This window comes from Gallus gallus, chromosome 9, assembly GCF_016699485.2.
Source record: "Gallus gallus isolate bGalGal1 chromosome 9, bGalGal1.mat.broiler.GRCg7b, whole genome shotgun sequence".
Classification (NCBI taxonomy): Eukaryota; Metazoa; Chordata; class Aves; order Galliformes; family Phasianidae; genus Gallus; species Gallus gallus.
The window spans coordinates 18,211,272-18,225,947 of NC_052540.1; the positions used below are offsets into that span (position 1 = coordinate 18,211,272).

Sequence of the window (14,676 nt, forward strand, 5' to 3'; positions counted from 1 at the left end):
TACCCAGTACTATTGTCAGAATCACTCAGAAATGTCTACTCAAATACTTCTTCAGGTATGGTCCAATACTAAGCCTAAGGTATACCAAACACTGCACAAACTGTTACTGCTCTGTGATTCATAAATGTTTTACCATCTGTTCCAGTTTGCCCCATGCTGAAGAAAGAACCCTCAGAAATCCTCAGCTTTCCAAACAGCATTCAACAGCTGCCCAGTAAAGGCATGAGGCCTGGGGGACTTCAGCCTGTCTTGAGACCTTGAAAACAGGGAAACTGAGGGAACTGTCAGCCCCTCCTTGATCCCCCTGACCAGGTGAGAGTGAAGCACGCTAGACCCTTAAAAAGCAAATTACTCGTCAACCATGCTTGTTTCATCATCTATGAGAAAAAGTAGTACTTGTCACTGCTGAGAATTGCTATTTCTAATTAGGACTTAATTGCCCCATACTTTTCAGCAGACATGGTAAAGAGGTAGATGTCTAATAGCCGTGGAAATTGGTTTTCCCTCTGAACTCTAGCCACACATCTGCTTATAACAAATTTGAGGCAAATTGGCAAGGTAGCCTGATTTTAAAAGATAAGATTACACAGTTCAAAAAGGAGTCATCAGAGCAAAATTCATTTGCTCTCTATAGCCTATAAGAAACAGGTGTTCTTTTTCAATAAAAAACGTGATGCACTGGATCATGAAATGTGGACACTTAAATATTCTGTAAGAAAGCACTCCAATGTGAAAGTTCAGGTTTCAGGTCCTGCTCCACCTAACACAGAGCAGGACTACTACCCTCAGTCCCCTCTGTCCCTCTGTAATCTCACACCAGCTCTGGACTGCTCCCTATCTTCCTCCTCTCATGTTTGTTTCTACCCCAAGTTTGTGAACGTTGCATAGAAATAGATACTGTGCCATAAAAAAAGAAAGATTCAAGAAAAAAAAATATTAAGGAAGAAAAGCCTTCAAAAAATTCCTAATTGGTTGATCTACACATTTTGCTCTTCCACAAAATAAACAACATAGAGCGATACCATTATAGGAGAATACCCCAAAGCATTATTCTCAATTTTCAGTTTGTAGCCATGCAAGACATCACATGCAATGCACAAATCCTCCTGCTTCTCCTCTTGTATGAATAGGTCTCAGAAGTTTGGCAGTATCTGTCATTTTCTTATGCCTCAACAACAAAATTAAATATTTTTTTTGTCTTTTAAAGTGTTTCTGAACAGATAAGTTGGCGCAGTCGTGATTTCCTTTCTATTTCTCCTAGCACAGAACTCTATGTTGATTTGAGAAAGCTGCAGCAAGGCAAAAGCCATTCATGTGGGCTGTGACAGATAAGGAAATTTATCAAGGGACTCATTACTTATTATGCCAATATGAATGTACAGCTTATTGGATCTAATTCATTACTATATCACACTGGTGTATTGCTTACAAAAAATAATTTTAAAGCAACACTGTGCACTTCATTTACAGAGGACACAGTTATAACACAAAAAAAATCACACTTTACTGTAAATGATTTCCCAAATCAAACATCTCAAATTCAATATATTTTTATGGTTATCATTAAGAAAAATAATCAGCAGAGGAGAAAAATTGTTTTTAGTGAACTGCATAGTGAACTTGATATATATAAATCATGTCCCTAGATGTTGAATAAACCATAAGCTAAGATGTTTCTTCAAACAAGAAGAGGAATTTTATAAGCATATGCTGCGACTGACACTAATGGAACAAACTATACAATATATCACTATACCAATATAACACTTCTTTCTCCCATCCATAGAAAAACAAATGAAAGAGCTATGTTAAGCTATTAAAAAAAAAAAAAAAAGGGGGGGGGGGGTGGGGGAAATCAAATGAAACCAATGAAAACTATAAAACAGACAAGTCTTTCTAATAATACCTTTGAAGTACAAACATAGACTATTTTGGGGCAGGGTAAAAAATCATATTTGACATAAGTGGGTATCTGGAGCTGAAATTTATCAAGTTAGTGTTGCACAGATAATGGCTTGGGTCATGCAGGGCATCTTTCTTGCACAAAAGATACCTCCTCATGTTCTCAGAGCCATTCTTTATGGGTGAGGTACCAGGAGGATAAGGGGGAACTTTCACTTGTATGATATTACTCTTATCTCCTTTCAAAAGGTCTTTGTACTTATAAATACACATTGAAAATTGTCATGTGAGTAAAAAGAATCCCAAGTGATTACGCAAAATAGGGGAAAGAAATAAATCCAGAGTGTTCACTGAGCTCCTGCTTACCCAGGAGCATCACAATATCAATTTATAAAGATGCAGCAGAGAGGACTTAGGACTCAGGCTAACTATATTTAGTGCTTGCATTTTTATGGCAATACAATAAATATCTGAGACTGATACACAGCAGCAAATGGGAGAAATCCGTTGCAAATAGCAAGTCTGTGGGAATTCATCCTGTGCTAGCATGACAGAAGTCAGGATTTATTAACGTACTGTGAACATACAGACAGCTGCTCAGACCCTGGGTAAAGCAAGCGATGTTCTAGGCCAGCTATGCACCTATGAATATGTCAGCATGTAGCTATTAATGAACAGTAGCTACTAATGGCAGTGGGGACAGAATGGGTCTCTCCTAGGAGAAGCAGCCACCAGGAGCACAACAAAAGAGTTATTTCCCCTTTCTCCCCTTGTACTCTTCCCATTAGAAGGTGATGATCTATTCCTGCTGAGATTTCCCATTTGTGGGACAGCAAATTCAGTTTTTCCTATAAGCAACTTGGAAATTTAATTCATTCCAAATTTCCACAGTTCAGCTTTTCCAAGACATTCTGGGCTCTCTCTGCTTGCCAAGTGTTCTGCAAGCTTTACTTGATACAAATGTTTGAAGCTCCAAGGATTTAACAGCACTGAATATAACTGCTGAGGGACAAGAGAAACTTGGGTCTGAAGAAAGTTTCCTTTCTCACTTTCAGACAAAGATATAAACTCCTTTCCTCACTGCAGAGCAACTTTTGTTTCTTTGGCAATGACCCTGTAGGAGAGCTACTGTCTACTTTCCTACAGCCCTTTGAAGAACTAAGTTGTTCGAAGTTAAGGATAGAACCAGGCACTGGTGACAAATCAATCTTTGCCAGAGATGGATTTATGAGATTCTGCAGGTGATGTTACCTGCTGGAAGAAGGAAAAGATATCCCTCCAAAGGACAGTTAGTTACAACTAGATGCATTACGAAGGGATTTAAACCTCCCTATTGCTCGAGGGGGAAGAAATCTCTGTGAAGAAAGATTTGAGTGAGGATATATAAAATGAAAAGCAGAGCTGAAATGTAAGAACAGCCCTCCAGACTGCATGAAGAGCAAGGCGAAAAGGTCTTTGGTCTGTAGGTCCGTGTTCTCAATCATGGAAACATGTATTCATCATTCACAGTCGCAAAGCTGTGCATCTGCTGGTAACTGAGACCTCTCATTGTTAAAAGGAATGGCACAATAAAGCACTATAGGGCTTTCAGGATTTTTAAAATAATGTCTGAGAGAATTAACTAATTAGATAAATAAGGTACGGCTAGAATTATGAACAGCACCATCTTTCTTTATACTTATCATTCAATATGAATCCACTTACAAAGTTAATTTATAGAAATCAAATCAAAATTCAAAACTTCCTATAAAATAAACATAGTAGACTCAGTATCTTTTTTTTTTCTTGCTTTTCTTGAAGACAGAGCAGCAAATGAGCTCTCTCTAATAGTCAGAAAAGAAGCAAAGTAGGCATGCCTCTCTCCTATTTCAGCAAACTCTGAAGACAAACTGCTGTCAAACGATGTGATCCCTCCATTTAACTTGCACAGAATCCAGTCCAAATCCCAATAAAAATCAACAGAAGTCCCCTGGCGCATTTCAGCAATTTCATTTACAGCCCAGAGGGTCCCAATAAACAGAACAACTTCTAGTTGCAGCAGACATCATCACAACAGAAAGTTCCCACTCCAGACCTCCAAGTACATTAAGGTGATGTCTACCGGGGTAAAAGGACTGGCACAGCTGTGTCTTTAACACATTTTTCCCCTAAGTCCTTTATCAAAATTGTTAGCAAAATTTCTTACGTTTATTGAGTCTGATCTAAGTAGTAAGCTACGAAAATTCAATTAATGTCATTCTCAGTAACATTTAGAAATTGCAAGCTAAGCAGCTGCCACTTATCCCTAGTAATTCAAAGTATATTACATTGAAAGAAGACTTACAATAACACATATTGATTTTGTCAGTTTTTTTTCTTTCCCCAAGAAACATATGCTGTGTGTTCTATATTTGTGGGACTCCATATACGCAGGTTTCATTGCAATAGCTTTGACTCTTGACAAACAGATGTTGAGGGAAAACAGCTTAGCAGAACATGCAGTAAAAACTTCCTCAGATTAAAATGTTGTGTAAAGAAAAATCTTGTGGGTAATGTACTAATCTAAAAGCTCTGATTGTATATTTTTATACAGAACTGAAAGGTAGAGAAACTAATACTTGATGACATTTGTGGAAATATGGCTATTATGTATGAAAAAAATCAGCAAGTTTTAAGTATTACGTTAATTAAAGTATGGCAACGCTGTAAGTTCTGTTAGATGCAAAATATTTCTATAATTGATATTACCCAAAGGCCAGATTCAAATTAACATCTCAATAGCTAGCCAAAATAATTTGAAAAGTGATGAAACAACAGAATGTTTTTAAAGTACTCTTCAAAATAATAAAATGGCAAGTGATTCCTAATCCCAAAACAAAGTATTGGAATATCATCCTGAGACCGACAGAGTTCTCTGCAATTTTCTGTAATTTCTGCAATATCGTATCAGTAGAATCCAGCTTATTAAAACACTTTACTCATGATTAAGCCTAACGACAGACCTCAGTCTACTTTCCTTTGTGAGCAGACATGGAAGTTAAATCTTTAACATGCAGAACCACCATTGTTCATCATCTATAGCCTTTCCCATTATGAAAATAATTGGATCCATAAAGTTGAGCCAGATCAGCACATGCAAACAGGCATGAAGTCCTTTATAATGTATATATATACATTTTAAACTCATATTTATTAGTAATACCAGTTCAAAGCATTTTACTAACCACTTCAAGGATTTTAGGTTTGAGTTTACCACATGAAAAAAAAGAGACAAATTATATTGGAATATTTCAATAATTACTTTCAATTTACTTCTGAAATACCCAAACAAACTCTTAGGATTTCTTCTACAACAATCCTTCTTAATCCTGGGTATATAAATTCTGCCACTTCTGAACTACTACTGATCAGAAAACATGCAGTGCATTTCCTTTACCATGAAAAAAGAACTTTCACTGCTCTGGGTCACTTCCAGAAGCCAGAAATAAGTCAAACTTCTCCTTCATGGAGAAACAGCTTTAAAAAATAGGCAGGAAAACCTAGTTTCTTCCACATTCACTGCATGAAAAAAGTGATTGTACTCTCGTACAAAAGTGGTATAAACTTTCAAATCAGCAGAAAGTTTCTGTATTGAAAAAGAAATATTAAAAATAAAATCCAGTCGGGGTTTCAGTAGGCAATTCATATCACTTCATATCCATACCCAAGTTAATAGGTACTATGTATTAAAACATTGTATTTTCAAGTCAGTAAATTTAAAAAACATTTGGGAGAAGGAGTTACCCTCCTGATTATGTTCTCAAAACAATCTCTCACAGTTCAGATTTCAGTTCTCCGCCTCTAAAAGCATGCAAACTAAAGGTTGACATCCCACTCACAGGCTGAAAATAGAAAGCAAAGATTGCCACAGATCAGATGGGGACTTCACGGAGATCCAGTTATTACAGACCACAATCTAACACTTTGCTCTTCAACAACGTTATCCGATGATTGACTGCACCTAGAAAATCTGGTACTTTTTCCTATATTCAATCCGAATAGTCCATGTTTTTCAATTAACACACATGAAAGGTAATATTAATATACTCAGCAAAGAAGGTACTGATCCTCTTAAAATAAATATATTTCCGTAACGCAACAACTAAGACAAATCCACATTGTTATAAATATCATTCATGAAGGAAGACCCAAGGTTTGTAAGTAAAAATAAATAAAATTAAAAAATTCACAGGAATTCTTAACGTTCACATCTGATGGCAATAAGTGAAAAAAAATATTAAAACACATACCTGTATATCTGCTGAATATTTTCAGCTTTGATTTCCTTGAGGATTTCATGGTAGATATGAGGGTTATTTGGTTCTGGAGATGCTGGAGGAGAAGGGCATTTCTTGCCTGCATAATATCCTATCACAATTCCAAAAATAAATAAAATCAAAGCAGCACAAAATACTTTCAGTATCTGAAAAAAACTGCAGCGGTGGCTCTTTGGTGACTGTCTTGTATAATGTGAGATGTACTCGGGGTCTTCCTGAAGTCTCTGGAATCTTCCCTTAGGAGAAGCTGATGGCTGGATGGGCTCAAGATCGAGGTCAGGGCTCTGCGAGTTTCCCAGATCTTGCTGGACTGCACCGTCCAGTCGGAAATGGTCAAAGCCAGGCTCCTCCAGCTCTTTTTCCATGTCCCATTCCAGTTCCAGCGCTGTGGCCTGGAGGTCATCACTGTCAAGGTATTGGCCCTGGGTTCTCTGATCTGCATTCACTTTGTGATAGGCCATCTTTTTAACTATGAAAACAAATTTTAAAAACAAAAAACAAACTTGAGTGTTTGTTTTCTCATGTCTATGTAAACAATTTATGTCTCCTTTGCAAACCTGGGAGAACTGAAAATATGTATTAAAAGCAGAAACTCAGTTTCACTCTATTTCCATCTTCCTATTATTCATTGTAGGATCAGTAATCCCACAATAATCATCGAAGAGGAAATAAGATATTTAAAGGGATAAAATATATTGAAGGATATGAGTAAAGGGAATTGATGAGTATCAATGGCAAAACAAAAAAGTTAGTCCATTACTTTTGTCAGTCTCAAGATAGTAATAAAAATTTGAGTGATGGTACAGAGTTTCCAAACCAATTATTTATTATCTGAAAGTCATTCTAAAGCTTAACTGTGCACATCAATTTTATTGCACAGACTGTACAAAATAATGCTGCTAAAATAAAGTTGGAAAAATAAAAACAACGTAACCTGCCTGGTCTGACTCTAAATACGGGGAAATGAGAAGTTAAAAAAGAAATTTCAGAGTAGCATCCTACTTACACATCAATAAAAGGCTTCTTTTTAGATAGAAGATTCTATTATTTATAGGTATTTTAAATGCATAGTTCCTGAATGACTGATGAATTTACTTAGAAATTGTCCCAGCTGTTTTGCTCCACTTACTTTTCCCAATTTAATGAATAAAAACCACTGCCAGATCCATATTTACATCAAAATCAATCCCTTAATAGCGTGGCATATCTGCAGCACTTCTAGATACTTCAAGGGTAGTACAAGCCCTCCAAGGGGAATTGACCTCCAGTACAAACATTCAAAGTCTATATCCCACAAATCATTTTTAACAGACTGCATCAGTGGAGTGCCATTTTCCTCCATACTTTGACAATATCTATTTCATCATATAACTATCAGTAATCAAGGGCCTTTCTAACTTCAGACTCATCAACTAGAATAAAATGAAGATAAAGATATTAAACTTCTCACAGTGATAGATATCAAACTGAACCCTACACTACATTATCCTTCCATTTTGACATTTAAGGCATTTTCTAAGAAGTACATCTAGAAAATGTTATTGAGGCCACATAATAGATGAACCCAGTTTAACAGCAGAGAAGAATTTAGCTTGTTTGAAGCTCTTTTGAAGCAAACAAACAGTTAGAAATCATTGACGTAATGAATAGTCTACTGTCCACCAAAAGTCTATTTTGCTCTCTACAATACCAATTTACAGATTCTATTTCCTTGTACAGGCATATAAATATCCCTTGCCTATACCTGTCAGGCAGTCCAGTAACAGCAAAGACAGCACATACCTGAGGTACATGTCTCAGGTTTACCTATTGTACACACTTTGCATATCAATTCTCCACCTGCAGTCCAAATACTTCTATGTACAGTAGAAGCAACAGAGTATAAAGTGAGCTGAACTAAGTTAAAGCACATTGCATAATTTTAAGCACATTTCAATCAATGGACATGCATGCTTTTCAGATATCCAAATGTTACTGGAAAACCCACAGGGAATCTTTTAAAATCATGCTAGTGTCCTTCAGGATCAAAAATTGTTAGCAAAAATATCTTCCCTGAAAATATGTAGATAGTTCAGAGCTTCACAGATTCTGGTCAATTTAGCAATCACTTAAGTGCTGCCATTCTGAGGCACCTTTGTGCATCTTACCACGATGCATGCTTAAAATTATGCATATGCTTCATTGCTTTGCAGATCAGAGAACAAAGTGGAAAAAATTTTGTAGCTAAAGTCCTATAAAATAATACATCCTTAATTTTTCCAAGTGAATAATCATATATCCATAAAAATATTAGTTGGAAGGTACCTTTGGAGATTATCTAGTCCAGTATCTTATTCCAAGCAGGATCATTGCCAGCACAGTATCAGGCACTTTATGGTGTTGTCCTGCTGAACCTTCAAAGCTTGCCAGGACAGAGAGGCCAGCACTTCTCTGCTAAGCTGTGGGACTTCCCTTCTGAAAATTTTCCTAACATCAGACTTGTCTGATGTGTCATGTGCCACAACTTGCCCTTACTTTTATCACCTGCCCCTACCAAAGAGAGTTTGTTGCTGTCACATTTCCTTTGTCAGCAGAAGAAACCAGACCTAAATCAGGAGCCATTTGCTTGGAGTCTCCACAGTTTCTCAGCATTCTTCTTAACGGAAGGATTCAAAGCTGGACACAACTCAGTTGAGGCCTCACAGTACAGGAAAACAGTAACATGTAAGGTATGCTAAGGCACAGACAAGGGGCTGCCTGCCTTGATCGTAGCTCTGCCCCATTTGGCACCCCCTTTAATGCTTATCCCAGAGTGCTGGCCTACAATGCACCACATCAACTTCTTCTTCCCCAGCTGGACTTCATTTCAAAATCTCCTGAGAGCGTGTGCTGTCTCCTCATCCAGTTTTTGGGGAAGAAGCTGAACAATGTCAGCTTCAGAACTGGTCCACTGGTGCACGGTGCTCATTACCAGGCGCCAAACAGCCATCAAGTGCTAATAAATATCCTTTGGAAAGCAGAACCAACCAATCTTCAAGCTATTTATCTTTCCTTTTGCTCTGTCTCCTCCTATTTTGTTGGTGAAGGGAATAATTTGCAAACCATCAGTGACATAAGACACTATTAGGTAATAACTGCCCAACAGGTTCATCTTCCCAACACCATTTCATACTGCTTTCTACTAGAAAATACTTAAAAGACGAGTGTTTCGCCATTCAAAAGCAAAACAAAGCAAATCTCTTCTATATAATTTTGACTCCAGAATAAATGGAGTCATTTAATACAAGGCTTTAGTCAAATAAAATCCTAACACGTTATGGCAGTATTACCCACAGAATAAGAATTAAAGGCAGTTTTAAGATGTAGCTGCATGGCTAATGATCTTGCTTAATTTATAAATAGCATCCATTGTATATCAGTAATACTTAAAGTTTTCTCTGCAGTTATGACATTCTAAAAACACATGCTATTGTTCAATGAAGTGAATTAATAAAGATTATTTAAATCCCTATATATAAATACATAATACAAATTCATACTGAATTTCTTTAAATGGTTGTTAATGCAGTGAGTAGTAACTACACTCCACAGTGTAATATCTCAGGAACTCAACCTGCATACAAAGTACCAAAATCAATCACCACATTTCAGAAAAAAAAGCTAAATGAACTGAAATAACAAAAAAAAAAAAAAAATCATAATATATTTCAGCATCACACTTGAGACAGACTTTGGTGGGATCTGCTTAGCAATGCATGTGTTATAGTTGAATACAAAGACAGCAAGAATAGCCTCAGTTAAGGTCTTCATTTTTATAGTAATATAGCCAAGTTCATTATTTGAATTTAAAGATATGACAAAACTTACCAAGAACCATCTGAGATCAGAACACATAGTGTCTTTTAAAATCATTTTAGAAAGTGATCACCTGGTTCTGAATGATATAAATATATATTTTTTATATGAGCAGTCCTACCATATTATCAGTCCTACTTGGCTGGTTAAAGGGGCACCGCAACTTGAAGATTATGTGTTAAATATAATTCTAGTTAGAATTAGAAGGATAATGAAAACATTATAAAGAGAATAATGACATAAAAATAGGCAATAGAAAGAAGGATAAACTGTTAAGTTAAGAAAAGCCACTCTGATACTCTAGCTCAGCCTTCTCAATAACAAAGACCATAAAATGATACATACTTCTCAAAATTTCAGGAGACAGAAAATCCAACCCATCTGTCAGCAAGCTGTTTCGACATATAATTGCCACTAAATACATATTGTATTATAAAGATAAAAGAGCAATTGTAAAATGCCAGAAGTCTGAATGCGCTCAAAGTAACCTTGAAAGCAGTTTTAGAGGGACAACAAAGCAGATCATAAATTGTGGAACACTGGACATAGCAAACTGGTGACCAATTAAACTCATGCCCCTTTCTGTACCTCCACTCATTTGTGAGGAGAATGTTTTTAGTGAACTATCAAATCAGTGCTAGATATCCTTTCAGTTGAACGTACACAAGAAATTAAGAGAGTCAACCTTAGCAGATCATTATTGCCTTAGAAACCCATTTCAAAACTTCCTCTTCTTTGATGTTAAAATTATGCATTTACCTTCTGTCTGGTAGGTACATCTTGTTATGAAACCACCAGAAACCTCTTGCGATGTTTTTCCTGCTTAAACCCCTTATCAATGAAGCCTTTGAAGGCTATCTAACGAGGACTACATGAAAGGTGTTGCATCTAGATCACATTGGCTCTCTGTAATACCTCCCCTACAGAAAGGTCAACTAACATGAAAAGAATGTGAAACAAAGAAAGAGAAATATGAATATATTTCAGTAAATTCCCCTATCTTTGTGACTAGTGCTGTAGTTGTTAAATCCAGTTTACAAGCAGAGGATTCAGGCACATTCACAGCAGGAAAAGTGGCAAGCACTAACATGTTGCCCAGAGCGAACACCCCATCGGTCCATTTAGTGTTCTGTTCTGAAAAGGCAACTTTTACCTAGGAAAGGTACTAAAAGTATTACATTTTCTTTGTATAGTTACATAAAGAAAAATCAGGGGTTGTTTTCTAATGGCCCTCCTTTTGATTCTTCTCTCTCTATTCTCTACACAGGAAATACAAAACAGATATGTCACCTGTTGGAAGGGCAAATAGCTGCATTTGTTCCAGAAATCAACACTAACCACACATACATGCCTTTCAGATGTATTTGACAGCTATTTAGTATTTTGTTGAGATGATGCCAAATTTCAGGCCTGTACACATTTCTTCAGATACAAAGCCCTGAAAAAAAGGTGGTTTGCAGAAGAGATTATGATGCCCCTGTCGACAGCAACATTACACTAATTCAAAAAATAATATTATTTTTCCATCATCTCTTCTGTAATTTTCTTCAGTAATGATTTTTCCTTTCCTTGTGTTTGAGATACGGGCTTGGCAACTAATTTAGTTACAGCAGAAAAAGGCTTTTTTTTTTTTTTTTTTGCCACAACAACCATATAAAAAACCAGTGACAAAAACGATCTGTTGTTCCTGCTTCCTTCATTAGCTGGCTCAAGATGAGCACATAAAGAGAAAAAAAAGTGCAATACTGTAAAGTAAGAAACGACAGATCAAATGTGAGAAAAATGAGTAGAGCACAGTTAACCATTACATTAAAGTTGTCTGTTCATATAACACTACTCAGCCTTCACTTGGCTTCCATTCCCAGAACAGCTCTTTCCTCTCGTTCTGGTGGTTACAACTCAGTTTTCTGGGTACTCTGTGTGATCTAGAGGTTAACAGCAATCTCCACTGCATAAGAATCAATCTCCTCCAAAATATTCTGTGAACCTTAATCTTTCCCTTTTCCCATTCTCCCTCAGACCAAGTGTCTATACACCAACCTAATATTCAGTCTCCTTGCATGTATTTTTTTCCATAGTCAAGGTTTCATCAATAATACAATTTTTGCCTTGTTTCCCTAGATGGTGTAATTGCTTCTAAAAGAAAAATGAACCAAAACAACAAAGCTTTACCAAGAAAAACCAAAACTGTTAAAGGGGCATTTGCATTTAGGCTTACAGCTGAATTTTATGAGAAATAAAACTATGGTAAATAATGTTTAACTTGAAAATGCTGACAGCAATAGCTGCAGTAACAGGCCCTAGCAGCTTTTAAGAAAGTTAATTTTGTATGACTCATTCTGTGCTGTACAATATATATTTTTTTTCCAGTCATTTGTTTGGACACATTTCACTTTGATATACATATATATTTTTTTCCCAATTGCTTTTTGCTCTTTAATTACAGTCGATCACAACTGAATTACTGTTAGAATAATAAAAATAATTTTAACTTTTAAAATCTAAAAAAAAACATACATTGCAAAGCTCTTATGCTCTAAATCAGCTTGGCTAGCAGGAGTGCACTATATTTTAAAATGTACAAACTAATATAAAAAAAACAATATGGGGCTGATTCCATTTCTTAAAAACAAAACAAAACAACAACAACAACAAAAAACAAACTGATCGAAAGAAAAACTCAAACCAACAACAACAACAGGGCTTTCCACAATCTGCTTCTGCTGAAGAAATCAGAGCTGAGAGCGGTAGGGAAAAGAGCAGAACAATTCACCTACCAGCTCCATTCTGCTCCTGGTGATACAGCACAAAACCAGGACATCTAGACCAGTTCTCAGAATTTAGGATTAATTTCTCAAACTTTTATGGTTACAGGAAATAAATCATGAATTCATCTAGGTTCTATGCTCTTCCAGTAGGAGGTAAATCTAAGTGAATTAGTAGACAAATTAGTAAGCAAATTCTATTAGTGATTAATCACCCTATCAGCAAGACTTCACATTGAAATCAGAGAGATAAATGATATATGAAGCCCCAGTGTCTCAAGTTCAGGGTAATTTTTTTGATAAAATCAGATTTTAAATGAAATATTTTGAACGTTGATAAACACAAATCATATGGTTCCATTGTCTGCTCTGATCTTTTAACTTGCTATAGAAAAGCGGGTCAGTACTTATAAAACGTACCAACAAACAACCTTGTCTCAGAGTGTATTTTATAAAAGAATAATTTCATTTCTTGCTCAGTGGGTTTTTATTGAGCTTTATCAATTTCAACAATGACATGGAGCCCTTAAAGATAATGTATTATGGAGCTGAGGATGGCAACATTTACAATTTAGCTTTATTGGAATTTTACTATATTTTGATAGATGACAGTCTTAATGTTTCCATGCATGGTTTATAGCAGAAAACACAGCAAGGCAGCAACATCATCTTCTGCTTTTCTGAATAATCTGTATCCACAGAATTCAGAAAATAAGCAAGTTTACTTCACAATCATACCAAATTTATTTTCTGGGTGAACTCTCAAATGTTAAAACTCAACTACACAGAGTAAGGTTGCCATAGCAACTGCTACTGCAAACCAAGATTGGAACATGTTTCTGTAATCCAGTTTAAATCTCCCCCCCACACACACACTGAGGCACATTGACACTCCAGAACCCCAGCAGAAAGCAATGACGCTATCACCAGTTATCCTCCATGGCAAGCCTAGAGGACATCCACCGTAGCTACTTTCTCAACCCGGTGCGTGACAGTACCAGGGGACTTCCACATATTGAGGCCATAAATGAAACCATGGAGCCATTACTCTTGTTTGTAGGGTCTCAACAAGGAAACGTTAATTTGCCATGTGATGTAATATTAGAAGAATTAGCATCGATATATCTATAGGCAAAGAGTGCAGTGGTAATACCTTCGGTGGCCTTTGACCTTTCTGTTTTGTTTTGTGTGGTGTTTTTTTCCTAAATCTCCACTGAAATAAGCTGTCAAGTTTGAGAAATGTCAAAGTTTGGTCATTTGAGTCTGCCCAGAGGTGTAATTTTGCATGGTGTACAATTCCTGTGAATTTATCACATTATTTCACACATAGTCAATGTGGTGTGACATTCAGCATCCTGAGCGCGCCGATGTCTACACGCTGAAATGAGTTCATGATTTCTCTTTAAAGCAAAAACCGAGGTGCATTAGTTCAGGTCAACTGAGGAATCCTTAATGGATTCATGGAACACAGAATCAAAGGAAGCACCCCTTCTCTCTGCCTCTTTGGCTCTATATCTGTTACACAGTCCTGACATGCTCCTGATCCAGCCTTCCACACTAGGCAGCAGCGAGGTCAGCGTCTTACATTGAAAACTGATTCATTCATTTATTTAAGGATCACTCACTTTGCAAACATGTTCAAGTCATTTAAGTAAATCTTCATGTAAAGCCCTATAGAGCAGTACTTCTACAGGAGAGCTTTACACTTTGGTGCTATCCCTTCCAGAACTAAATCCCAAAAAGCAGCCAGATCTGATGGTCTGTTCTGCCAAACTCCACCTTGTCACGACCACAGCCCAGGGAGAAGAGGCACTGCTGCTTCCAGGATATGTGGTTTGTTGTTTCATCAGTAGCCTCTATGTGATAGACACTCAGACATC

The 14,676-nt window shown here is 36.7% G+C and overlaps 1 protein-coding gene across 12 annotated transcripts in view; it reads right to left on the reverse strand.

Annotated features, from left to right (window-relative positions):
- NAALADL2 (N-acetylated alpha-linked acidic dipeptidase like 2) overlaps positions 1 to 14,676 on the reverse strand; it is a 379,774-nt gene that overhangs the window by 197,797 nt on the left and 167,301 nt on the right. For all 12 annotated transcript variants that reach the window (XM_040705739.2, XM_040705733.2, XM_040705736.2 and 9 more), the window contains one exon: positions 6,171 to 6,666. In XM_040705739.2, coding sequence (XP_040561673.1) covers positions 6,171 to 6,658 — 488 coding nt within the window. In that variant the 5' untranslated portion in view covers positions 6,659 to 6,666. The remainder of the gene's footprint in view (positions 1 to 6,170; positions 6,667 to 14,676) is intronic.